The sequence below is a fragment of the Lampris incognitus genome, chromosome 6, assembly GCF_029633865.1.
Source record: "Lampris incognitus isolate fLamInc1 chromosome 6, fLamInc1.hap2, whole genome shotgun sequence".
NCBI classification, from domain to species: Eukaryota; Metazoa; Chordata; class Actinopteri; order Lampriformes; family Lampridae; genus Lampris; species Lampris incognitus.
In genome coordinates, this window is record NC_079216.1 from 49074583 (window position 1) to 49100500 (window position 25918).

Genomic DNA, 25918 nt, shown 5'->3' on the forward strand with positions numbered 1-25918 from the left:
ATGTTCTTTGCATAGCCACACATCTAAGTCAAAGATCATTAAAGTACAAACTATTCTCATTTATTTGGGAAAATTAGAACAAGAACTATGAGAGCCATGTCCCTCATAGACATTCATAGCTGTCATGTATTGTACAGCCAACCACATTTGGTCTCAAACCTTTTTTTCTCATATAAAACACCCTGGAGTTGCTGAGGGAAAGGAGTGTAAGGCAGGAAGAAGGCAGGAGAAAGATTACCCAGACTGTCCAGAAAGGGAGGAGGGGGAACGGAGAAACAGCCTCTAGAAAGAGCTCTGCATTGGAAGCCACTAGATTGAAAGTACTTCTGTTAAAGTGGGTCAGGAGGTGGCCCAGCAAAAAGGCTATACAGATTTTATCCCCCAAAACAGCCAAATTGTCCATCGACAGCCACAGGTCCCGATAAAGTCATTGAAGATTGAGACGAGATTGAAAACATACTATGTTTTCACGAGCCATGATGGAGTCACCTGACAATTGTAAGTGTAAATGGAAAGCCATTACAAACGTACTAGTAGAAAAACACTCTACTGTCTCTTTCTGACCTCTTGCCGAGAGATATGCTGAATGATGCATTAGCTTTTGCACATCATGAATTCTAGCACCACAAAACACTTGGATCACATTCAGAAATTAACAGTGGTCCTTGTGGCATTAGTAATGCATTTCAGACATATGTACAGGCAACACTAATCCCAGCTTCTGCCTTAATCAAAGTGTGTACTAGTAGAGCGATGTCAGAGGCTACATAACCATTTCTGTTCCATGTCTAACACACAGTGTGACTATAATCTCATTCGCTCTGTACTGGGTAAATTAATCGGATTGGAGCCTGAGGCATGCTCTGGTCAAAAGCGTGGCTGGAGCACATCCTATCTCATCAACAAGGGGGTAGATAGACAACAGTTACAATACAGGACTGACTTGTATGGAAGACTCTTCATTACCAGTTATTTTTATAACAATTTGAAGCAAGGCCTGATATAGCCAACATTTAAATCTATACAGAGTAGAGTTTTGTTTTTGTTTTTTTGCAGGAAATCAAAAAGTCAAGTTTGACTTCTTTAAATCAAAGGCCTTAAAATGTTTTAACTATAGGCAATTGTGGCCCATCAAAAATAAAGCTTCAAATGTTTTATTTCAAGTTTTACTAAAAAGGTGCTCAACATTTTAAAGTTTACTTTGTCTAAAATGGCTAAACACACTGTTAGGATAGAAAAAGTAAGAACGCTAATAGGAACCATTGTCTTGCCTGCCAGACACACACCATGATTGTGATATCCTGCAATCTGAAGAGGAAAACTGGGAATATACTGAGAGATAACCTTTATATGAATTAGCATAATGACCAGATGGGACGTGTGGTGGGGTTTTTGTTGTGTGAAGGAGATTGGGGGCTTTAATCTCAGGAGTAATGTGTGTATACAGGAGAAGGATACATGATTTGTGACATCATTACAAACAAAATATCCACAACTGGTCATCCATAACTATACTAACTGATGTGAAATGTATTGTTTTAAAGGGTGGACAAATCCCCCCCCCCCCCCGACCAACCAGAGGAGACGCTAGTGCATCGACCAGGACACATACCCACATCCGGCTTCCTACCCGCAGACACGGCCAGTTATGTCAACGGGGACGCCCGACCAAGCCGGAGGTAACACGGGGATTCGAACCACCGATCCTCGTGTTGGTAGACAACGGAATAGACCGCTACACTACCCCTAATAGAAGGACTTGGTATTTTCAGTTTACCAATGTAGGATTCACGCGGTGTTTTTTTTTAACCAAGGCTTCATATAAGAACAACTAAATTCGCATTTATTCTCTTGCAAAAGACACCTGCCAGATGCCTTTTCAACCATAAGTAGTTACGAATGTGACGATTTAGTAGCAAAATCAAATATTTTATTGGTAAAAAAAAAAACAACTGCCAAAAACGTGACTAATTTATTTCAGACAGTGATGTGGTCATGCACACCCTTTTTTACATTCATGAAACCATAAAGAAAAACAACAAAAGAATTCAAATTCAGTTGGCTGTTAATCCCACAGTTGTGGACTCACAGATGTGCATATGAGTTATACGGTGTGTGTGAAGTACTCAGTGTAGCTCACACGTAAATGGAAATACAAAATATGTCACACAACCAAGGGGATTAAGCCTCATGCAGCACAACACATGGTGTGTGTGCGTGTGCGTGCATGTGTGTGTGTGTGTGCGCGTGTGTGTGACTATTGAAGTCATGGTGTTTCAGGAAATAGACAGTTCACTGAGTTTTTTGACTAACCAACATGCTTTAGATTGGTAAAAATTTACTGGGAAACATATTTAATAATTTTTGAGATAGAGACGTACATTTTAATACATTCATTAGTTATTACCTGTTTGTGCTTGATAATTGGTCTCCAAATGTATGCAGTCCAGTGGGTCAAGCAAAGTCAATCCTGGGTAAAATATTGTCTTTAATCCAGTGTGCTAATCTGTGTTGTAATCTATAGACAAATTCTGAATGTGCAGAATATCAAAAGCAGTACATTTTACTTCCATGTTGTTAGACACGTACAAACATTTTGTTTATGATGGAGATTGTTTTTGTTTTTTTTACTTTGTAGGCTCACATTTATATTGGACAGTTACACCACCTTTCCAAAATAATGCATAGGTTAACACCCTGGAAACCAGTGATGCCAGACACAACAAACCCCACTCCTGAATTTTGGCCATTGCCAAACAATGCATTTCTCACTACGGCAACAGATTGGAACATATTATGGACACATAGAGACAAATAATTTGTTGGCATTTTGAAGTAAATCAGATCATTTTTGACAAAGCCAAGGCCGAAAAACTATTTTGACCATTTTCTTGGACTTGACCATGGCCTCAACCCAATTACATCCAAAACATAATCAGATCATTCAGGGAAATTGTCCGCCTTTCCTTAAAATTTAATTCCACGGGGCGTCTGGGTGAAGTGGCAGTCTATTCCATTGCCTACCAACATGGGGATCGGCGGTTCGAATCCTTGTGTTACCTCTGGCTTGGTCAGGCGTCCCTACAGAAACAATTGGCCGTGTCTGCGGGTGGGAAGGCGCATGTGGGGGTTGTGTCCTGGTCGCTGCACTAGTGCCTCCTTTGGTCAGTCGGGGCACCTGTTTAGTGGTGGGGGGGGATAGCGTGATCCTCCAACGCGCTACGGCCCCCTGGCAAAACTCCTCACTGTCAGGTGAAAAGAAGCAGCTGGTGACTCCACATGTATCGGAGGAAGCATGTGGTAGCCTGCAGCCCTCCCCGGATCGGCAGAGGGGGTTGAGCAGAGATCGGGACAGCTTGGAAGAGTGGGGTAATTGGCCATATACAATTGGGGAGAAAAAGGGGGAAACACCCCCCCCCCCAAATTTTTTTTTTTAATTCCACATGCAGCAGCTGTGCGGCACGGTGGCGCAGTGGTTAGCTTGGTCACCTCACAGCAAGAAGGTTCTGGGTTCGAGCCCCAGGGTAATCCAACCTTGGGGGGTCGTACCGGGTCATTCTCTGTGTGGAGTTTGTATGTTCTCCCTGTGTCTGTGTGGGTTTCCTCCCACAGTCCAAAGACATGTAGGTCAGGTGAATCGGCCATACTAAATTGTCCCTGTGTGTGTGTGTGTGTGTGTGTGTGTGTGTGTGTGTGTGTGTGTGTGTGTGTGTGTGCGTGTGTGCGTGTGCATGTGCGTGTGCATGTGCGTGCGTGCTTGCGTGCGTGCGTGCGTGGGGGGGGGGCCCGTGTGATGGCCTGGCGGCCTGTCCAGGGTGTCTCCCCGCCTGCCGCCCAATGACTGCTGGGATAGGCCCCGCTAACCTGAGAGCAGGATAAAAGGTTTGGATAAGGGATGGATGGATGGAGCAGCTGGTGTTTTTTCTATAGAGATCACAGGAAGTTGAATCAGTTCATCTGCACACAACATTTATTGACAGATACATTTCATCACTCATATAAGTGACCTCTTCAGTCTCAGTCAGAAGAAGTCACTTAAGATGAGTGATGAAACATTTCTCACAATAAACGGTGTCAAGATGAACTGATTCAATTTTCTGTGATTTCCTTACCTGGATTATTGAGCATGCATAAATAAATTTCTATAGAGTTGTTGATGGATAAGCAAAAAACAAAAACAAAAAAACAAAAACAAACTGTACCAAAAACAATACCCCTCGAGTTGCTGCAGGGTAATAAAGTATGTAAAAGTGCTCTGCAGTCCTTTGTTCAGATGGTCAGCTCTCTATCCATCAGAAGGAAAGGGTGTGTAAAACTTGTCGTGGTCAATGGTGACCTGTAATGTCCTGTACTGGATATTGCGGTACCCACGGAGTGACTGGAGTCTTACGCCTACCTACTGAATCCCAACCTCCGATAGCCAGTATATCTCTATAGAGCAGGGGTCAGGAACCTTTTTGACTGGGAGAGCCATAAAAGCCAAATATTTCTAAATATATTTCATTGAGAGCCATATAGTATTTTTAACGTATAATAAATTAAATATGTCTTACTTTTAATGCGACTTCTGGTGCTGCATGGCGTATCGAAGTGCCGCTTTATATTTGACCGTTTCATCGATGCAATTTTATCATTGCATATTAGACATACCGCAGATCCTGCTCTCTCCACAAATGCAAATTCCTCTGTCCACGCAGCCTGGAATGCACGGTAATCATCGTCTTTTTTTCTTTTCGCCATCTTTTCCGTTACAAGGGTTGAAGCGGATAAACTAGTTGGCTATCTGATAAAATTGATTTCTTCACCTTTACAATGACCCGGACATGCTCGCGAGCCATTGGTTCCCGACCCGACCCACGGGTGACCCGTGACCCGTGAAATTTATCTTCAAAACTAATTTCTGTTTACTTTAAAATGACACAGTATTATTAAGAAATATCACAAGTATTTTAAAATCAGTTCCAAACTGATTTTTTTTTTCAACTCAAAATTGTCTGGGAGCCATATGCCGTCACCGGAAGAGCCATATATGGCTCGCGAGCCATAGGTTCCCGACCGCTGCTATAGAGGCTCTGGTTGTATAGCATGCCAGCGTGCTGGCTCTATCGGCCCCTGGCTGCACATGTCCCTCCAGTGGGCACGTCCTGCCTCCGGAGCCTCTGAACCAATCAGCACTCTCCCAAGTACTGTACTTTTTGAATGGGGTTGATTCTGTCAGAAAAGAGAGGGTATGCTAAATTAGCCGTGTTTACCTGGTGGGACAGCTGAAACGCCACACAACAACAACAACAAAACAAGTAGCTGTATTCTGTAAATGCAGGCCGCCCGAATCAGCTTTTACCTGCATGACTATGAATTCCAGCATAAGAGAGAGTTGACTGACATCTCCTTGGGGAAGGTCAAACAAGAAAGGAGTATTCCACATTGTGCTGCACCCTCCCTTGGTTTCCCTGGTGTCAGTCAGCAGACCCTGGTGGTGCAGGTTAATCCGCACATGCAAATCTGTACAAAGGAATATGTGGTCAAAAGAAATCCAGCAATTTATAACCATGTTTACATGAAAATAACGTATATAGACTGGATAGTTGATTTGCATTCTCATACTGCTGACTGTTAAATCCCTGTTAAAGGGGTTTTTTTTTAGGGAGTTGTTCCTTATCCGATGCGAGGGTCTAAGGAGAGGATGCTGTGTTGCTGTAAAGCCCCTTGAGGCAAATTTTTAATTTGTGATATTGAGCTATACAAATAAAATTGATTTGACTTGACTTAACATGACTACCTCTTGGCTTGACTTTAGCGTACTACAGGTTCAAAAGCAACTCATTTTTAATTTCGGTCAATCCTTTTTATTTTAATTGTGGAGAGCTGTCAGTCCCACGGGTATTTCAATTCTAACATTAATAGTATTAATTATTAATATCAGTAACAGTTTTGAAATTAAGTAGGTTTAGGAAACTAACATTTTTACATCACATTCTCTTTTAAACTCCATGTCCAAAATCTTTAAGAAAACCATTAATAGAATTAATAGCAGATGTTTTGGTTGCATGAAATAAAAACTGAAAAACTGTAATTGATATTGTATTGTCATGCCTATTTAAAATCTGTATGTCACATTTACAAATCTGCCTAGACGGGCAATTGCAGACCAGGACTAGATCTGTTAGATCAAATGTTGGACAGGACTGGAACATTGTCTGGAGGATTGTGAATAGTGAGAAGGGGATTAAGCCTCAATGTCATTAAAAAAGGGATGATCTCCTGCTGCACTCGGATCCTATAAGACATTATTTAATCCCCAAACATTAAAAGCAAACATAGGGACTTAGTTTACCTCAGCTCGCAAAAGTCAGGGGCAGCCCACGCAACTTATATAATGTCTGTGCGTGTCCTTAGTGGATCCCACTGATAAGAATATATTTAATTTTGACCGCCTCTTGAGATGCCACACATACTGTTGACTTCATAAACGAGTTTTACCTGGTGTTGCTGGCAGCTGAGGGACTGCTGTGAGGTTATCCGCTCTGAGGACCGTGGCTTTGATTCGATGGGCAAGGGTCTGATACTGGAGCAGAATGAAGAGCTGCCCTAAGGTCTGTGATGAATAGCTGAGCCCTTTGCTAGGTGGTGCCTCCTGGGAGTTCAGGCTCTGGAGTCAAAGGGCACGAGTTCATGGAGCACAGAGAAGAACGCAATCAGGAGGCAAAACATAAAACATTGCTGTTTTGAAATGCGTTGTATATTTAATATTTCATAAAATAACATACATGTTGGTGAATAAATTCTATCTTTATGAATACAAGGATACCAGGATTTTTCATGCATCACAAAAAAGAAAAAAGGGGGACTTACTCTCTGTCTCTTATCATTATCATATGGATGCTGACTTTCTTTGATGCTGAGTTTCTTTTTGACACATTGCCTTTATTTCGGCTGGTGGCCGTTTATATCTTTACCATCTTACACTTGGGCCTATCATAAAATCGTTTCCTCTTTGAACATGTAAAATCAATAGACCACTACCTTTTTCAGCACCCACTTGCTTAGGCTGAGCTCTTCAGTAAAGTGGAATGGATAATCCGCCTTCCAGTCTTTTCCACCACACTGGACCTCCAGTTCCCCCAAGGGGGTACCTCTTTGGCTGGGAAAGGCTTGCGTATTGAGAGCGACTCTGAGAACACAGCACTTGAGTTCCTCAACAGAGCCCACCTTGAAAACCAGAATCAGTCTTTGGGGCTCAGGCCTAAGACTACAGCCAGCAGACGCCTGCATGGGACATGGGCAAAGAGGCGGTAGGCTGCCCAGCACAGACAGATCCTCTAGTCTGTGGGAGGTCCCGCTGAGGCCGAGCATGTTCACAGTCAGGGTGCGCTGCTCTGGAGAGAAGGCCACAGTGAAGTGGAGGCAGGGGATGGATGAGGCTGGTCGTCTGTAGCTGGTGCTTGAGCCATAGTATAGTGGAGCCAGTGGGATCAGTTCCTCCAGCACAGAAGGAGAACCAGCAACTGGGCCGGTGAGTCTACTGTGCTCTGTATAAGAAATACTGCCCCCAGTAATGGTGCGACGCCTCTCTAAAAACTTTCGTGTTTTGGACAGCAGTCCTAGCTTGGGAAGTGTTGGCAAGGATGCACGGCTATGGTCCATGGGCTGATAAAGGGGGGACATTATAGGTGGGGTGCTGAGGCGGCGCAGGGAAAAGTAGGACTTTGGATGCTCCTTCCTTTCAGAGCCAGCATGGGTATGAGAGGAGAAATACAGAGAGGAAGACCCAGCCTCAGAGGGGGCAGGACTGGTGAAGGTGGAGGGGTACTCCAGAGTATCTCCATCCAATTCCTCATACTTCTCCCTGTCTAGTGACAGGGCTGCTGAGGGGGGTGGGCTCTGGGCCAGCGTCGTGGGTTCAGCAGGAGCAGGGGCAGATGTCATGGGTTTGTTGTTGTTGAATAGATGGATCTTACTCGTTCTCACGCAGAGAATACAACCCAGGATCAAACACAGACAAAAGACTATCAGGCCAACCAAAAGCAGAATCTGGAGGTGAACTGTGGACAAAAGAAATTAGACTGAATTAATTATTTAAAAACTCACATTATTTGTTTATATGCAAGTACTGGACAAGCAGTTTAACACAGAATAACTACATTATGCTATACTATACTACACTATGCTTAGTATAGTGTAAGTCCTTATCGCCTTACCTTCTAATTGTTTGGTAAACAGAACCTGCACTAGCAGCCAGAAGAAAAGTATGACCATGATGCCCTCGATCATTCCCTTACAGCAGAACAGCAGCACAGACTGCCAGAGAGGCTGTCCAGGATACTCCTCATCATGGTAAGGCATGGTGCTGATGCTGTGCTGAGGCTCTGAGACGATCCTGAGAAAATATCCACGTGAATATGGATGGCCAAGTGGTACTGTTTAATCCATTTCCAAATTCCCTCACACTTACTTAGGTGGTGAAAATGCGTTCATGCTGAAGAGTAGATCATGAGTTTCGATCCTGTAGATTTATACAAATATTCCTTCTTCACAGAATTAGTCTAAGTCCTTGTTTCTGAATTCAGACGGTCACATAGGCATGCACAAAAAAGCTACTCTTGCTCTGATCAGAGCATCTTAGATATTCGACATCACAGGCTTCCCAGTTTTCAAGTCATCAAGGAAAATGATGAGTGACAAAGCAACCTCCACGTTATATAAAAGTTCATAGATGGGATTTTTCCCGTTTTTTTAAGGCTGGAGAATCATCTTGTGGTCAGAGCTTTGCTGTGGTTCCTTTTCACGCTTGCGCTGTAACAGTGGCAGTGATGCCTTCCTCTACAGAGAGACTTAACCAGCGGTATTAGTCGCTGATAGGGAGGGGGGGTGGGTGGAGATATCCATCTCAATAATACCTCTCATCCTGCCCGTGGCACAACTTCTACTATGTTCCAGATGCCGGCATCAACACTATAGAATATCTGGACCGTAACCCTCCCATCCCACAACCTACAAGCTGTCACTGCCATTAGTATGGCCACTGTCATGGGTCTGCCGCACATCAGATTTCAGGAATTAACTCTCTCAGTGCAGAATCTCTAACACACAGATTAAAATCCCTTTTTAACTTGAATGTTGCTGATAGAAACTCCCAGATAACATTATGTTATGATACCTCTAATTAAAATCAATCACAGGTGCTGTAAAATAGAATCTTGTCCCATTTTGGGTTGGACAACCCATGTTCATAGTAAATAATTCATGTAGTTATGTTAATAGTTTAATCCTCTGGAATGGTGTCTACAGTTTCTTAACATAGTGTGTGGACCAGATTCTTTACGAAACATCTTGGCGCCATTTTTGTCCTCCCATGGAAGCCTGATTGAATCCACATTGTAAATCTTACATGAATAATTGGTTTATCATTGTGTCTAATTTCTGTAAACACATGAGCTAGAACACTGATGTCTCAAATAAGAAAGGAGGTTTTAGCATCTAAGGCACTATGGGGCAGCCTGGCAGATTTTCCAAAGACCTATGGACTTTGGAAAGGGCACACGGTGCAGGATTGGCCAGGTTATCTTTTTTTTTTAAAGAATTTTAATTCTGTTTTTGAGTTGTCCAAAACATATTAAAAAGTGCATTTCTTTTATGAAATGGTTAGTCGGCAACCATCCAATTAGACATAGTGAATATCTTCAAACAATTGGGATAAAATTTTGGAAACATCACCCTTTTTATTCAACAAGACAAGAACTTATCTGCAGGTTTTTATATGGTATTTCTGTCAAGTAATGATGTCAGAATATCCTACTCAGACTTCCTATATGTACTGTGTTTGGAAGACCATGCTCTAAGTCTTTATCAACTACTACTACTATTTTGGCTGCTTCCATTAGGGGTCGCCAAAGCGGATCGTCCGTTTCCAATTATCTTCCTCTGTCACACCAGCCACCTGCATGTCCTCCCTCATTACACCCATAAACCTCCTCTTTGGCCTTCCTCTTTTCCTCTTCCCTGGCAGCTCCTTATTCAGCATCCTTCTCCCAATATACCCAGCAGCTCTCCTCCACACATGTCCAAGCCATCTCAATCTTGCCTCTCTTGCTTTGTCTCCACACCGTCCAACCTGAGCGGTTCCTCTAATATAATGATTCCTAATGCTGTCCTTCTTCGTTACGCTCAGTGAAAATCTTAGCATCTTCAGCTCTACCACCTCCAGCTCCACCTCCTGTCTTTTTATCAGTGCCACTGTCTCCAAACCATATAATATAGCTGGTCTCACAACCATCTTGTAAACCTTCCCTTTAACTTTTGCTGGTACCCTTCTGTCGCAAATCACTCCTGACACTCTTCTCCACCCACTGCACCCTGCCTGCACTCTCTTCTTCACCTCTCTTCTGCACATCCTGTTATTTTGGACAGTTGAACCAAAGTATTTAAACTCATACGCCTTCGTCATCTCTACTCCTTGCATCCTCACCATTCCACTGTCCTCCCTCTCATTCACGCATAGGTATTCTGTCTTGCTCCTACTGACTTTCATTCCTCTTCTCTCCAGAGCATACCTCCACCCCACCAGGCTCTCCTCAACCTGCACCCTACTCTCGCTACAGATCACAATGTCATCTGCAAACATCATAGTCCACAGAGACTCCTGCCTGATCTAGTCTGTCAACCTGTCCATCACCATTGCAAACAAGAAAGGGCTCAGAGCCGATCCTTGATGTAATCCCACCTCCACCTTGAACCCATCTGTCATTCCAACCACCGCACACCTCACTATTGTCACACTTCCCTCATACATATCCTGCACCACTCCTACATACTTCTCTGCAACTCCTGACTTTCTCATACAATACCATACCTCCTCTCTCGGCACCCTGTCATATGCTTTCCCTAAATCCACAAACTCCTTCTGGCCTTCTCTATACTTCTCAATCAACATTCTCAAAGCAAACATCGCATCTGTGGCGCTCTTTCGTGGCATGAAACCATACTGCTGCTCGCTAATCGTCACCACTCCTCTATACCTAGCTTCTATTACTCTTTCCCAAATCTTCATGCTGTGGCTTATCAACTTTATACCTCTGTAGTTGCTACAGTTCTGCACATCGCCCTTGTTCTTGAAAATCGGTACCAGTATGCTGCTTCTCCACTCCTCAGGCATCCTCTCACTTTCCAAGATTGTGTTAAACAATCTTGTTAAAAACCCCACTGCCATCGCTCCTAAACATCTCCATGCTTCCACAGGTCTGTCATCTGGGCCAACCGCCTTTCCACTCTTCATCCTCTTCATAGCTGTCCTCACTTCCTCCTTGCTAATCCACTGCACTTCCTGATTCACTATCCTCACATCATCCAACCTTCTCTCTCATTTTCTTCATTCATCAGCCCCTCAAAGTACTCCTTCCACCTTCTCAGCACACTCTCCTCGCTTGTCAGCACATTCCCATCTCTATCCTTGATCGCCCTAACCTGCTGCACATCCTTCCCAGCTTGGTCCCTCTATCTAGTGAATCAGTACAAGTCCTTTACTCATTCCTTAGAGTCTAACCTCTCATACAACTCACCAGACGGCTTTGCCTTTGCCTTTGCCACCTCTCCCTTAGCTTTACACTGCATCTCCTTGTACTCCTGTCTACTTTCTTCATCTCTCTGACTACCCCACTTCTTCTTTGCCAACCTCTTCCTCTGTATACTTTGCTTTACTTCCTCATTCCACCGCCAAATCTTTATCAACCAAACTGCAAAAGTTTTCAATGGCAGCATTGTTGTTCTGTGGACAGAAAGCACTTTTACTGAGGTGTCTCAGCTGGGGTAAGAACCCAGATGAACAGACTAAAGATGAAGTTTGCTTGCTCCTGCTCCACCATCTTCGTGTGTGTTGTGTTTGCATCGGCGCATGTACCCCCGACTGCTCTGGCGTGTCTTCTTTGTCTTGTATTGTTTTTGTCTCCACCAGTCGTGGGTTGGTGTGCTGGGCTGCCTTGATCCTCTTATCAGAGGGATATTCAGAACTGGAGCACTATGTGAAGGAGGCTCTCTTTAGGATCAGGTCCTGTTTCTTAGGTTTTCCTCTACTGGAGGGATACTGTCTCTAAGGATACCACCTTGTCATCCCAATAGCCCATAGAGTCTCTTTTAAGTTTTTTGCATTTTTCATTTTCTGTAGAGCTTCTTTGTACCCAGTAGTGGATTTTTTTTTAGGCTGGCTTTAATGGTAAGAGCTGCCTGGTTATCCATAGCAGTATACCCTCATTTTAGCGCCATTAATTTCAGCTCTCACAGATGAGAGTTCCTGGTGAGTTTGTTCTGCCACCATTTGGTCTAGAGAGACTTTGTTGAGAATATTGCACCATTTAGTGCAAAATTCTTTACGACCATGACTAAGCGATGGAGCTTTTTGAATAGAGACCCCTTATGATCCCCTTGGCTTGAACATATTCAGTCAAAAGCTGTGCCATGCAGCACAAGTCTTGTTCTGATAGAGATGCTTGTCTCATAGAAAAGTCTTCAGTAGAAGGGGAAGCCATATATAAAAGCTTTTTAAAAAAAATCTTTACTCTTGGTCTTCTTACTTTATATAGCCCATGTAACCTGAGACTGAATTCCTCTTTTGGCTGCTGTACAAGAGCCCAGACACTTCTCATATCTATTTTCTGAAAAAATGTATATAAAATGTCAAATAGGTTTTTGCCAACACTTTTTATTGATTCATTTTTTTTTCTTTCTCCTCTTTGCTTTGACAAAGTAGGTCTACTTTTTGTTGTTTTTCTGGTCACATCCTGTCCCTTCTTCACTCATTTCATTTTATTTCATTCATTCATCATCAGCCGCTTCCCCGGGATCGGGTCGCAGTGGCAGCAAGCTATGTGGGGCACTCCAGACGTCCCTCTCCCCCGCAACGTCCTCCAGCTCCTCCTGGGGGACCCTAAGGTGTTCCCAGGTCAGATTGGACATGTAGTCCCTCCAGTAAGTCCTGGGTCTACCCCAGGGTCTCCTCCCAGTTGGCCGTGCCCAGTAAACTTCTAAAGGAAGGTGCCCAGGAGGCATCCTTATCAGGTGCCCGAACCACCTCAACTGGCTCCTTTCGATGCGAAGGAGCAGCAGCTCTACTCCAAGCTCCCTCCGGATGTCCGAACTCCTCAACCTATCTCTAAGGCTGAGCTCAGACACCCTACGGAGGAAACTCATTTCAGCCACTTGAATCCGCAATCTCACCCTTTTGGTCCCTATGCAAAGCTCATGACCATAGGTGAGGGTTGGAACAAAGATTGACTGGTAAATTGAGAGCTTTGCCTTCCGGCTCAGCTCCTTCTTCACCACAACAGTCCGGTACAACATCCGCATTACTGCTGATGCTGCACCAATCCCCCTGTCAATCTCCTGCTCCATCCTACCCTCGCTTGTGAACAAGACCCCGAGAAACTTGAACTCCTTCACTTGAGGCAACAACTCATCCCCAACCCGGAGGGAGAAATCCACCATTTTCCGGTAGAGAACCATGGCCTCAGAATTGGAGGTGCTGACTCTCATCCCAGCCATTTCCCACTCAGTTGCAAACTGCCCCAGTGCACACTGGAGGTCACGTTCTGATGAAGCCAACAAAACCACATTATCTGCGAAGTGCAGAGATGCAATTCTGAGGTTCCTAAAACAGACACACTCCTCACCTTGGCTGTGCCTTGAGATCCTGTCCATGAATATCACAAACAGAATCGGAGACAAGGGACAACCTTGGCGGAGTCCGACACCCACCGAAAACTTGTTTGACTTTGTGCCAAGAATGCGGGCACAGCTCTCACTTTGGTTACACAAGGACTGGATGGCTTGTTAGCAACTGCCTGTGGACTTCATCAAAAATTAAATTTTTAAAACGTTGCAAAGAGAAGGAGTCTCTGTTGGAGACTTGGCACACTCTGGCCAAACATATGTGGACACCCCTTCTAATGAGTGGATTTGGCTATTTCAGCCACATCCATTGCTGGTAGATGCATAAAATCAAGCATGCAGCCATGCAGTCTTCATAGACAAACACTGGCAGTAGAATGGGTTGAATTGTAGTGGCGAGTGACTCAATGTGAACCTGTCATAGGATGTCACCTTTCCAACAAGTCAGTTGGTTGAATTCCTGCCCTGCTAGATCTGACCCAGTCAGAAGTCAGTTATTGTGAAGTGGGAACGTCTCGGAGCAACAACAGCTTCGCCATGAAGCAGTAGGCCACACAAGACAACGTGATAGCAGGGTGCTTAAGTGCGTAAAAATCATCTGTCCTCGGTTACAACACTCATTACTGAGTCACAAACTGCCCCTGGAAGCAATGTCAGCGCATCAACGGTTTGTCAGGAGCTTCATGAAATGGGTTTCCATGGCCCAGCAGCCACACACAAGCACGAGATCACCATGCCCAATGCCAGGCGTTGACTTGAGTGGTGTAAAGCACACTTCCAGTTGACTCTGAAGTAGTGGAAACATGTTCTCTGAAGTGACGAATCATGCTTCACTATCTGGCAGTCTGATGGACTAATCTGGGTTTGGTGGATGCCAGGAAAATGCTACCTACCTGAATGCACAGTGCCAACTGTAAAGTGTGGTGCCAACTGTAAAGTGTGGTGGAGGAGCAATAATGGTCTGGGGCAGTTTTTCATGGTTTGAGCTGGGCCTCTTAGTTCCAGTGAAGGGAAATCTCAATACTACAGCATACAATGACATTCTAGAGAATTGTCTGCTTCCAACTTTGTGATACCAGTTTGGAGAAGACCCTTTCCTGTTTCAGGATGACAATACCCCCATGCACAAAAACAGGGCCGTAAAGACATGGTTTGATTTGCCAGGTTTGGTGTGAAGATCTTAACTGGCCTTCACAGAGCCCTGACCTTAACCATATCCAACACCTTTGGGATGAATTGGAAGGCCGACTGCGAGCCAGGCCTTCTCCCCAACATCAGTGCCCAACCTCACTAATGCACTTGTAGCTGAATGGGAGGAAGCAAATCCCCACTGCCATGTTCCAAAATCTAGTATCTAGCAATGTTGACAAAGTTGTTACAGAAAATGCGGCTACCATCATCTTCAGACAAGATTTCTTGAGATTTCATGAACTGATGTCTAAACGAAGCCATACATTTCACTTCCCTCTCATAAAGTGCGCATTTACCTTTTCATGCAGCTTTGCATTGTTAACTCTCAGGCTATAGCCACAAAATTCCATATTACATATTTACAAGGGAAATCCATCTTAAAACGGACTGCATTCATCATATTACCATTACCTATACTATTTGAATCAATTTTCATTAAAAAAAAAATCAAGCCCTTCTTTCCAAAATACGGAACTGAGATTTTAATCAAACAGTGCTTTCTGGAGCTACTTTGACATGGGGAGGCTGATCCTAAAAAATATCCTTTTATGTTATTATAATGGGAGTCTGTGTTCTGCAAGAGAAACAGGGTGGATACACATTTCAGCCAATTTGCTGACAAGCCATGACAAATCATGAAGCCACATGAAGATTACGGTTTATTTTATAACCTGGAAATCTGTAGAGACCAAGCAGACTATACTAAATCCAATCATAGTGATTTCTTTACTTCCATTACATTTGGGCACAGCTTTTAATGATTGAAATGATTGCCTCTGATTCAAAATGACACAAAAACATATAAACAGAAAAAAAGTTTTTTTTTCCTATTAGTGTCCTTTAAGCTTTACGAAGTATTCAATTACTTTGAAAAGCTGCCTTAAGAACATTTTTGGAAAAAAACAATGCATTCAATTGATATACCCAGCTGTCCTATTGCTCTGCCTGTGAAACACTTGACAGGCAAGCTTAGAAATTATTTGCTCATATCAACAAAGCAAGTGTTAATGGTAGAATGTGATAATAAAATGTCAAACCATGTATCACTTAAACAAGTTTATTTTGCTAGCATGTTTCCCTGAAATTAAAAAAGTGTTTTCTGAACAATGTACAGTAAATGAATTAGCTTTACATTCATACATAAATGCTGCTCTCTGGTGGTGGTATACCATGAGCCTCACAAGAGGGCATGCCCAGGACATCCATGACGAAACCCACTTTATTTGACATTGTATTCTTACAACAAATTGTATTCTTACAATGAATTTGTTCTCTGCATTTAAGCCATTGGGCAGTTGCAGTTGTCATGTAATCTGTGGTACTCTCAAAGCTACAATCCTTAAGATTCACATGCAAACAAAAGTCTTTTTGATGCTTTCTCACAGGTGTAGTTAACGCGACAGTTAATCTGCAAATATCCAACTCATGGAACGCTTTTGTACATTTCAGTGGTTTTTGCTGAGTGGAACGGTACTGAGAAAAAGATATGACAAATAGTATTTCAAACAGAGAAGTGTAAAGTTTGAAGAGGCAGCAATGTTGTTGTACCTTGCAAACACATATGGCAAAGTGAACTCATCAAAGGCCTTTACAGACTGATATTGCAACATTGATAGCTAAAACCCAGATTCAACTATGCTTTTTAGTTTGGTGGTGGGGAAGGTGCTGAGCCAACAGCAGTGGTTGCTCCTTCATTTCAAATGGATCGCGGGGATATGGAGGGCTCTCACATCACTGCAATTACCACATATCACCTTAGGTGTTAGTAGGTTAAAGAAAATGATCTTGAGGATTGTTGCTTCCAGCAATACATATTACTGCATGAGGAAATTTTGAGATTGAATCAACTCCACAATTATCTCAAAACTCTTGTGTTACACACACAAAACATTTTTCTCTTTTATTAGGTTCATTAAAAATTTACAAGCAAAAGAACCCAATAATGGGGGAAATTAAATATCACAAAACATATTACATGAGGCAGAGATTTAAGCACAGGTTTTCCATGTCCGGGTATTCCCACTGTTGTCAGAACTGGAAGAAACATGCAAGAGTTTTAGTGGTGGGGAAATCGTGTAACATGAAGGAAGCATTGCTTATTAAATATAAATACCCACGTCTTTATATTTTGTCTATGCCAAGCTCCTCGGGAGTGGAGATCCCAAGCTCCTCTAGTGTAGGCCGCAGCTCTTGAATCAGGTATGGATAGATTTCTTTATGGGGACCAGCTTTGTCCTAAACATCAAATGAAGTATGCTCAAAGATCAGTGAAATCCAATGACCGATCACTAATGTTTTTAATTACAAATGGTGCGGAAACAGTTTTTCAACAATGGGTAAATCATAAACAAGGGCATGCATTTCTGAGGCTTACAACACATTTCCTCACCTTGACAGCTTCCAAGATTCGAATGGCACTAGCCAAGTCATTTAATCTTCGACAAGCTCTCAACGCTGCTTCAAGTATCTTTGCCTCAGGTACCAAATCATACCCGATCAATGTGTTCATCCCTGAAAGATGTAACTTAAGTGGTCAATTTCATGACAGGCAATACAACCATACTTCGCAGTGAAATTTCCTGCACATGAAGAAATATGAGACTTTTTAGTTAGTGTTCCATAGGATGCAAGTAAATAGTGGTTACATTTCACGTACTCCAAAATGGCTGAGAGGGTTATTGCATTGTGACATCATCCACAATAGCTCGCTGGAAAAAAGAAAAACGATGGAGGTGCATTCCCCGTGCCAATCCCGGACAATATGACCCCCTGTGGTCATATGTCCTCCCACCGACCCCGTATTGGCACGCCCACCGGAAGCGCTATTCCTCTTTCCATCTCCAACTAAATGAGATCGGTCGATGGCTGTTTCTCTCTCGCTGGGACTAAGAGGAAAACTGCAAATACGCAAGTAATCTAGTGATATACTGGTATATTAGATACTAACTTATAGTTAGCTTACCTTTTATCGCCAAGATGTTCGTTAATCCGGTCGATGTGGCCGGATTCTACGCTTGGTGCGGGTGTGTTAAACCGGCGACGCTCCGATGGGACCCCCATCCGGACTGTGTCTCCCATATCCCGCATGTTCACTACACGGGCTACTTGAGGGATGTAGACCGTAATGAGATTGACTGCAATTTCTGTAAAACCATCAGAGGATCGGGGCGCCAAAGGTGGGCTGCCCTGTACCGTCAAAGATGGGGACTTGCAGATCCCTTCGCACCTGCTAACAAGGCGGCTAGCATGGTGCTACCTAGCTATAGCCATGGGGCGGAGGCTAGCAACATCCCTCCGATGCTTCCTAGCTACAGTCACGGGACGGCGGCTAGCATTAGCATCCCTCCGGAGCCAGAGGCTATCCCACCATCCGGGATAGTTAGAGAGGACTGGATCAATGAGATCCTATCTCTCCCTGGTGAATCCGTGGCATTTAATTCGGCGGGTGCGGAACCCGAGGATTCACTGCCTGAGGAAGTAGACGATCAGGGCGTGGAAGACGACCAGCCAAGTTCGTCTCAACCAAACAAAGATGGCGACGCCATGCAACGTGGGTCCGAAACATTCCTCGCCAGTTTCCGCGATCTGTTCGCGCGAGCGGTCAAGTCTGCCGACATCGTTACCGAGCCGGGCAATCCTCGAGATCCGGTGGTAGCCAATTTTCCACGAATGGCAGTTAGGGTCAGGGACTCCACTCTACCACCTTATCCTCACATCGAACGAGCGTTTAAGCGGGCGGAGGCAGATCCGCTACTTAAATCGTCCTCAAAGTTCAGTCAGAAGGGGGTTGACGTCTTAGCAGTCGAGGTTAGGAACCTCAACTACAAAGACTGGAAAATTCCGCAACCAGAGAGGGATGTTTTATCGTTCAACCCTAACACCAAGGTGGGGTCTCGCGATACTCCCAAACACCCTTCGCAGTGGGGCCAACAGGTGGATCGTTACGCGTGTGATGCATGGCACGCCAGTACACGCGCAGCTGGACTCGTCTCAACGGCTGGGATGATAACGGCGTACATGCGCAAGCTCTGCAGCCTATCAAACATCGAGCAAAGCAAAGCCGCCATCGCTACAGCAGGTATCGACGGGGCCGAGTTCGGTGACGTAGTGGCCAGCGAAGCAGGTTGTGAGTACATCTTGGAAATGGAACGCATAGCTGACTCCCTGGGATCGCTGCTGTATTCCATCGCTCTAGAGTGCGGTTCTAGCGCAGCTGCCTCCACCCTTTCGCGCAGATGTCTCTGGCTAGAGACAGCCGGGGTAAAAGCGGAATTCTGCAAGGAGTGGATGGCCCACTCCTGCGCAGGGAACCAGGGCCTGTTTGGAACGACCCCGGACATTATCAGCAAATACAAGGCCGCCCAGGCCGAGCGCGAAACCTTGCACAAGGAGCTTCTCCCGATGATGAAGAACCCGCCTACCCCTAAGCCCGCGGTGGGCACAGGGCAGGGGGACAAGCCTGCGCGCAAGCAGAAATGGAGAGAGACTTATCCAAAAAGAGGTGGTAAAGTGGGGCACGGGCGTGGACAGGGCTCACGTCCAAACTCCCAGTCTTCCACAGATCCAGCGGCCAAGGCGGCCAAGCCGGACAGCACAGACACTTCCAAGAAGGGAGCTGCCAAGTGACGTGTTTCGGCAGGATGTTACGACCCACACCAACAGACTGATTCCAGAGCCGTCTCCGGCGATATAGACGCTTGTTCAGGGGACACAGCGTGCGCAGGGCTAAACACTGTGCCTTTTATTTTGGTTTCTGATGCACAGTCTACTTGTTCTATTCCAAAGGTTGTGAATGTGAATAAAAGTTTTTATGTTGGTGATGATGGTGATTGCGTTTTAAAAGGTTTGAAACGCAAGTCTGATTGTCTGTCTGAATCTTTAGGTAAAGATGATGATAACAATGTAATAACATCCCTGCTGGAAATATTGGATAATAATGACATGAGCGCAAATGAGCCCCTGGGAGGGGACTATGATGCGACAATGTTTAGTCTCTCTGATGGGTCAAATGGTAATTTGGAAAGGTTCAAAGCGCCAATTCCCCCATCTGGGTCTCCTTTACAAGGACGAAGCCCCCCCATGGATGCAGGGCATGGCGGGCGGGGCTTCCCCAGACCCTTTACGCGCAACTTACGCGCGCTACCTGAACAGCAAGGTACAGGAGGCAAAGAGACCTCTGTCACGCATGTTACACAGGTGGAAGGAATTGGTCCCGTCGGCTTCTGTTTTGGATCAGATAGCCCACGGACACCAAATCCTTTTCGAGAACGGTATTGTACCCCCGTACTTGGGAATAGTGCATAAGGAACCGGGGTCGGTGGCCGAAGCACAAATCCTAGACAACGAACTCACAGAGTTACTCTCGAAAGGGGCAATCACGGTGGTTCCTCCCCTAGAAAGAGAAGACGGGTTTTACAGCCGTTACTTTCTGGTCCCGAAGAAGGATGGGGGCATGCGCCCAATCCTAGATTTGAAACCCTTCAACAAGTATGTAGAGAAGGTCAGTTTCAAAATGCTACGCACACCGGTTCTGCTGTCAATGGTGACACAGTCCGATTGGCTAACTTCGGTCGACCTAAAAGATGCTTTCTATCATTGTCCGATTGCGGAAAGACACAGAAAGTATCTTCGGTTCTGTTACCGGGGTCAGTGTTACCAGTACACATGCCTCCCGTTCGGATATCGCCTCTCTCCTCTGACATTCACAAGGTGTGTGAAAGCAGCGCTCGGAGTGTTGATGCGCAAAGGTATGCGCTTGGCATGGTTCCTAGACGACCTGTTGGTGTTGGCCCGGTCGCCGGAACAAGCAATACTCCATACTCAGGAGTTGATGGAATTCATGGAGTACATGGGTTTCACTATCAACATAAAGAAGAGCGCGCCATGGCCTTCGTGCCAGGCAACGTATCTGGGTCTGAGTTTGGATACGGTATCCATGCGCGCAACCCTTACGCAAGAGAGATGGCATTCCACCAGGACCACGTTAGCACATTTCGTCCCGGGGACATATGTCACTTATCGGATGATCAGGAGGCTGCTGGGCCTTCTGGCATCGGCTCACCAAGTTGTTTCTTTAGGTCTGTTGTTCATGAGGAGACTGCAATTGTGGTTCGCAGTTCACTTCTTGAAATACGGCAACGAACGCCGGTACAACAACCATCTTATCCTGGTCCCGCGCGTGGTAGCGCAGGACCTAGATCACTGGAACAGAGCCTGCGTGGACATGTCTGGGGTCCCTATGGGCCCCAGGGGATCCGAGGTAACGATTTATACGGATGCGTCCCTCTCGGGTTGGGGGGCCATCCTTGGCTACAAAACAGCGCGAGGAGTGTGGCCGTCTGGGGAGAAGGTCCACATCAACGCGCGCGAGACGGAGACGATTTGGCTGGCTATCCAGCATTTCGCTCAGGATCTCGTAGGCCGTCACATACTGATAATGACAGACAGCATGACGGCCAAGGCCTACATCAACCGCCAAGGCGGTATGAAGTCCAAGCGTTGCAGAGAGTTGGCCATGCAAATTTGGATTTGGGTCAACAGCAACGCGCTATCAATCAGGGCGCTTCATGTTCCTGGGAAGGACAACGAAGCAGCGGACATCCTCTCGAGAGGCGGCCCGCATGCGGACAATTGGAGCCTCAACCCAGCCATAGTGGCTATGATCTGGGAGAGGTTCGGGGTAGCTCAAGTGGATCTGTTCGCATCGAAACTCAATTACAAGTGCCCTCGATGGTACTCGATGCTCCCGTCCGACCTAGCGCCGTTGGGGGTCAACGCGCTTGGACTAGATCCATGGCCCGAGGAGATGCTTTACGCATTCCCCCCGCGCAGGTGCCTCCTAGACCTGGTGGTCAAGTTCGAGCGCACAGGGGGTCGGTTAGTTCTCGTGGCCCCGTACGAACCGAGCACCCCGTGGTTTCCGCGAATAGTGCCCTGGATAGTAGGCGAGCGGTTCGACGTCCCGGAGTGGGCGGACGCGCTCACGCAAGCAGGAGGGCTGCTACGGGAGGGCCCCTGGATAGGAGGCTCCCGATTAGCGGCGTGGATGCTTACAAAGCCAGGCTCTTAGCTATGGGACTTAGTGCGCAAGTGATTCGTGTCATCTTAGCGGCGCGTAAAGACTCCACGTATTCCAGGTACCAGGGGTACTGGAATCGATTTGACCAATTTTGCGCTGAACGCGACATGGACCCTTTGTCAGTAGGGATTGGCCCTATACTGACTTTTGTGGAGGTCTGTAGGAGTGATAGACTATGGTCTTTCTCCTCGGTCAAAGTCTGTGTATCGGCTCTCACGTTCTTCCGGGGGGAAGATCGAGGGTAGCACGGTTTTCACGCACCCGCTCATGACGCAGTACCTGTTGGGTGCTAAGAAGCTCTCAGCTAAGGAGCTTACGAGAGCTGAAACATGGGATGCTTCCCTTGTTCTGCGCGCACTAGAGAAAGATCCCTTTGAACCCATGTCTACGGCAGACATGCATTATGTCTCGGCTAAGCTGGCTGTGCTCTTGGCACTTACCACCGCAGCGAGGGGTTGTGAGCTCACTGCACTCACCATCAAGGGGATGGTGTTTTCTGGTGATCTGATGGTCACGCTCTTTACAGACCCCAGCTTCGTGCCCAAAACTGTGTCTGTCCTGACGAGTAGGGCCCCGGTGGTGATACACGCGTTTCATCCGTCACCGGTGACTAGGGATGAGAAACGCTTGCACCTCTCGTGTCCTGTACGGGCTTTACGCATTTACATGCGGCGCACAGCAGATATTCGTAGGTCTGACAGGCTGCTGCTGACCTACAGAGTGAGCAAACCAGGTTATGCCCTTTCCACCCAGAGGCTAGCACACTGGCTGGTGGATGGTATTACGGAGGCGTATACCAAAGCGGGTAAAACAGCTCCTAAGCTGAAGGCGCATTCTACCCGAGGGACTGCTACGTCGATAGCTGTGTTGTCAGGTATCGACCGGGAGTTCATCCGCCAGGCGGCGGTTTGGAGTGGTGAGACCACTTTCTTACGGCATTATTACCGGCACGTTAAGGTGCGGTCGGTTGCCGACGCTGTTCTGGAGAAGGCCTCTTAGGATGCTCTCATCAGAACGCGTACCCCTTCCCACCAGGGGTTTGAAGGGTTCATTGGACGGCTAGGGAACGGAGGCACGAATCCTGTCGTTGTTCAATGCAATAACCCTCTCAGCCATTTTGGAGTACGTGAAATGTAACTTTGGGTTCGCGAAGCGAACCCTAGTTATATGAACAACGACAAAATGGCTGAGAATAGAGCCGTTCTCCTCCTACCCGGGCCACAGGTGTGGTACTCATTTAGTTGGAGATGGTTCGACTTACAAAGAGGAATAGCGCTTCCAGTGGGCGTGCCAATACGGGGTCGGTGGGAGGACATATGACCACAGGGGGTCATATTGTCCGGGATTGGCACGGGGAATGCACCTCCATCGTTTTTCTTTTTTCCAGCGAGCTATTGTGGGTGATGTCACAATGCAATAACCCTCTCAGCCATTTTGTCGTTGTTCATATAACTAGGGTTCGCTTCGCGAACCCAAAGGTATGTATGAATTTCAAGATCAAAGCAATTACTCAGTTTCCCTTACATTTGCAGACCCACACATGAACACAGTAAATTGTATTGCATTACATATTGTTTGAAAGCATAACTGAGGTTTTAATCTATGGATATAATCTCTGTAAACAAAGTATTTATTCATCAGTTTCTTTTGCAGCTGAAATGCTCTTGATGAAAAGAGGTTCTTGGATGTTCTTGCAGTGATTTTAAAGACAGTGATTTTAAAAACAACAGTGTTTACAATGATGGATCACATTTTCTATGTGACGTTTCTTTTTCTCACCTATATAAATGGCCCTGCTGATATTTCTTTCTCCTACCTTTTCTCAGTTCCCATGCATCAATATCTGGCTTGTTAAAATAGGTTACCCAGCGGGCATCGAACTCTTCATCCGTCTCCTGCTTCCCATGTGAATAACATCTTAAGGCTAGAGGAGCTACACAGAGTAAAGACAAGAGTTACCAGGTTGCATGCATGAATGAACGAATAAAGGAATAAATTATATATATATATATATATATATATATATATATATATATATATTCACTGGATCTACATTGGCATCTAGTCTCAACGAATACTTAAGTACAAGTGTCACATCGTCAAGCATATCTATGTTCTAAAGAGGAAAAGTGTTTGCTTGCTGTCTAGATATGTTTTCCTGCTGGACTCTTGCCAATGTAATGACCTGTCCTAGCTACTTAGCAGCCAGGGTGTTCATTGATAGCCTAGCAGTATAACTCAAGTTGTATTTTAAGGCCTGGGGACTTGAACGGATTTCCTTACCTTACCAAGATTTTAGATAGGCTAAAGCCTATGGCCATAGGCTTCATTTTTATTTGCCTATGAAGTATCGTTAGCCGTAACGTTGCCCGTCAAAACTGAAAAAAAAAACTCTAGCCCAAGGTAAGCTCGCCACAGCTTTGCTTGTACCAACATAAAGACTAATGGAAATGTGCACTATATAACGGAAGATCTCTCATCACAAGTATACCGAAACACTTAAGACAGGATGCTAAAAAAAGACACGACACCCCTACTGGCTGTTGAGAACCTGGCAGGTTAGCGAACGCTAACCTAGCAAGACGAGCCTAACCGTAGTGGGGCCTGTGTGAGCCTTCCGCTGGGTCACGGCAAGGACATACACAACATTTAAATTGATTAACAGAACAGTTTAACAACAGCATACTTCGTGGTTATGGGTCTAATTTAAAAATGACTGCGCCGACCAAAATCAAAACCAATCGACGAATCCCGCATGCGTTTCACTTTGCTAGTGAACCGGAAAAGCAAGCTTTTTATGTAGGCTATTTTAGCTAATGTTAGCAATCCAAGCGCATTAGTCAGGAGAGATGCAGCGCAATGTGCCGACAGCCACTGCGGCCGGTAGTCACTCAAACTTCGCTCCTCGTCGTGGACTAAAACAAGAAACCACAGTCAAAAAAGCATTATCAAAAGGGCCACTTACCTTGGCACCCACGGCGCGTATGGGTAAGACTCCGGACACCGGAGACAGAAAGTCGGACGGCAGCTCTAAACATGATCAGGGAAAGCCAGCTAGTAAAAGGTGGACACAGAAACGTCTTACGTAGATCAGTGACCCTACTGCGCATGTTCACATTTATTACCGCTGATATAGTGCTGCACTGCAGACTTATTTCAAACTGAATGCAGGGGGGAAAAACACGCAGAAATTATTCCATAAATGCATCATGTCTTACACATTAGGTTCACTAAACACAATAGTTTCCTATTCTGAATTTAAAGCATTCTATTCTGCTCTATTCTGTTCTATTGTCGTTATTATATCGTTACACAAATAATTTATTTTGATAGTTTTAAAGTGCTGGTTTACATTCGCTCACATATATCTGAAATTTATTGAAGTGAAAAATAAGTATACGTCATCCTGCTCCTTTCCGAACGTGTAACAAAATAATCTGATGCATACGGAGATTTGTTCGTTGAGTTTGTTGTGTGGATACACTTCAGATTATTGGCAATGGGTCATCTGTATGTTATCAATCAATCAATCAAGTTACATTTTATATAGCGCTTCTCTAGCTGCAACAGCCACTCAAGGCGCTTTACAATTAATTCACACACACACACACACACACACACACACACACACACACACACACACACACACACACACACACACACACACACACACACACACACACACACACATACACACACATTGCTTATTTACATATTCGAAATAAATCATTATCATCACCATCATCAGTGAGCACTGAAGCAGGACTCTGGTCATATCGTAGCTATCTGGTCGTACTGGTTGTTGCCTCCACCGAAGGGTCCTGGTGCCCCATAGAGATATCACCCTATGAAAGTCAGAGCAGGTCAATAGCAAAAATAAATTAATAAAATGAAATGAAATAAAACAAAAGACGCAAGGCAATTCGTGGACCTGGAACGAAACCCACTCACTCCTTCAACCATTCCCATCACAAACTGTTCATGCCTTGGAGT

At 45.2% G+C, this 25918-nt stretch overlaps 2 protein-coding genes across 2 annotated transcripts; both read right to left on the reverse strand.

Annotated features, from left to right (window-relative positions):
- Positions 1-5061: 5061 nt before the first annotated feature.
- syt18b (synaptotagmin XVIIIb) lies at positions 5062-8343 on the reverse strand. Its single transcript, XM_056282425.1, has 5 exons — positions 8199-8343; positions 7024-8042; positions 6481-6649; positions 5342-5502; positions 5062-5211 (listed from the first exon to the last, which is right to left on the reverse strand). Exons 1-5 carry the CDS (start codon positions 8341-8343, stop codon positions 5062-5064), a joined length of 1644 nt encoding a protein of 547 aa, XP_056138400.1.
- A 7210-nt stretch (positions 8344-15553) lies between these two features.
- On the reverse strand, positions 15554-25015 carry LOC130114061 (cytochrome c oxidase subunit 5A, mitochondrial-like). Its single transcript, XM_056281794.1, has 5 exons — positions 24891-25015; positions 23742-23858; positions 17237-17358; positions 16965-17082; positions 15554-16881 (listed from the first exon to the last, which is right to left on the reverse strand). Exons 1-4 carry the CDS (start codon positions 24961-24963, stop codon positions 16969-16971), a joined length of 426 nt encoding a protein of 141 aa, XP_056137769.1. The 5' UTR covers positions 24964-25015; the 3' UTR covers positions 15554-16881; positions 16965-16968.
- Positions 25016-25918: the final 903 nt, after the last annotated feature.

Excerpts from the sequence above, each read along its gene's own strand:
- syt18b (XM_056282425.1), bottom strand. The coding sequence starts at position 8,343 with ATGCCTTACCATGATGAGGAGTATCCTGGACAGCCTCTCTGGCAGTCT. Across the intron at positions 8,043-8,198 it reads GTTTACCAAACAATTAGAAG|TTCACCTCCAGATTCTGCTT; the intron begins GTAAGGCGATAA and ends TTTTGTCCACAG. Across the intron at positions 5,503-6,480 it reads TCAGCTGCCAGCAACACCAG|ATTTGCATGTGCGGATTAAC; the intron begins GTAAAACTCGTT and ends TCCTTTGTACAG.
- LOC130114061 (XM_056281794.1), bottom strand. The coding sequence starts at position 24,963 with ATGTTTAGAGCTGCCGTCCGACTTTCTGTCTCCGGTGTCCGGAGTCTT. Across the intron at positions 17,359-23,741 it reads TGCATGGGAACTGAGAAAAG|GGATGAACACATTGATCGGG; the intron begins GTAGGAGAAAGA and ends TACATCTTTCAG. Across the intron at positions 17,083-17,236 it reads GAATCTTGGAAGCTGTCAAG|GACAAAGCTGGTCCCCATAA; the intron begins GTGAGGAAATGT and ends TTTGATGTTTAG.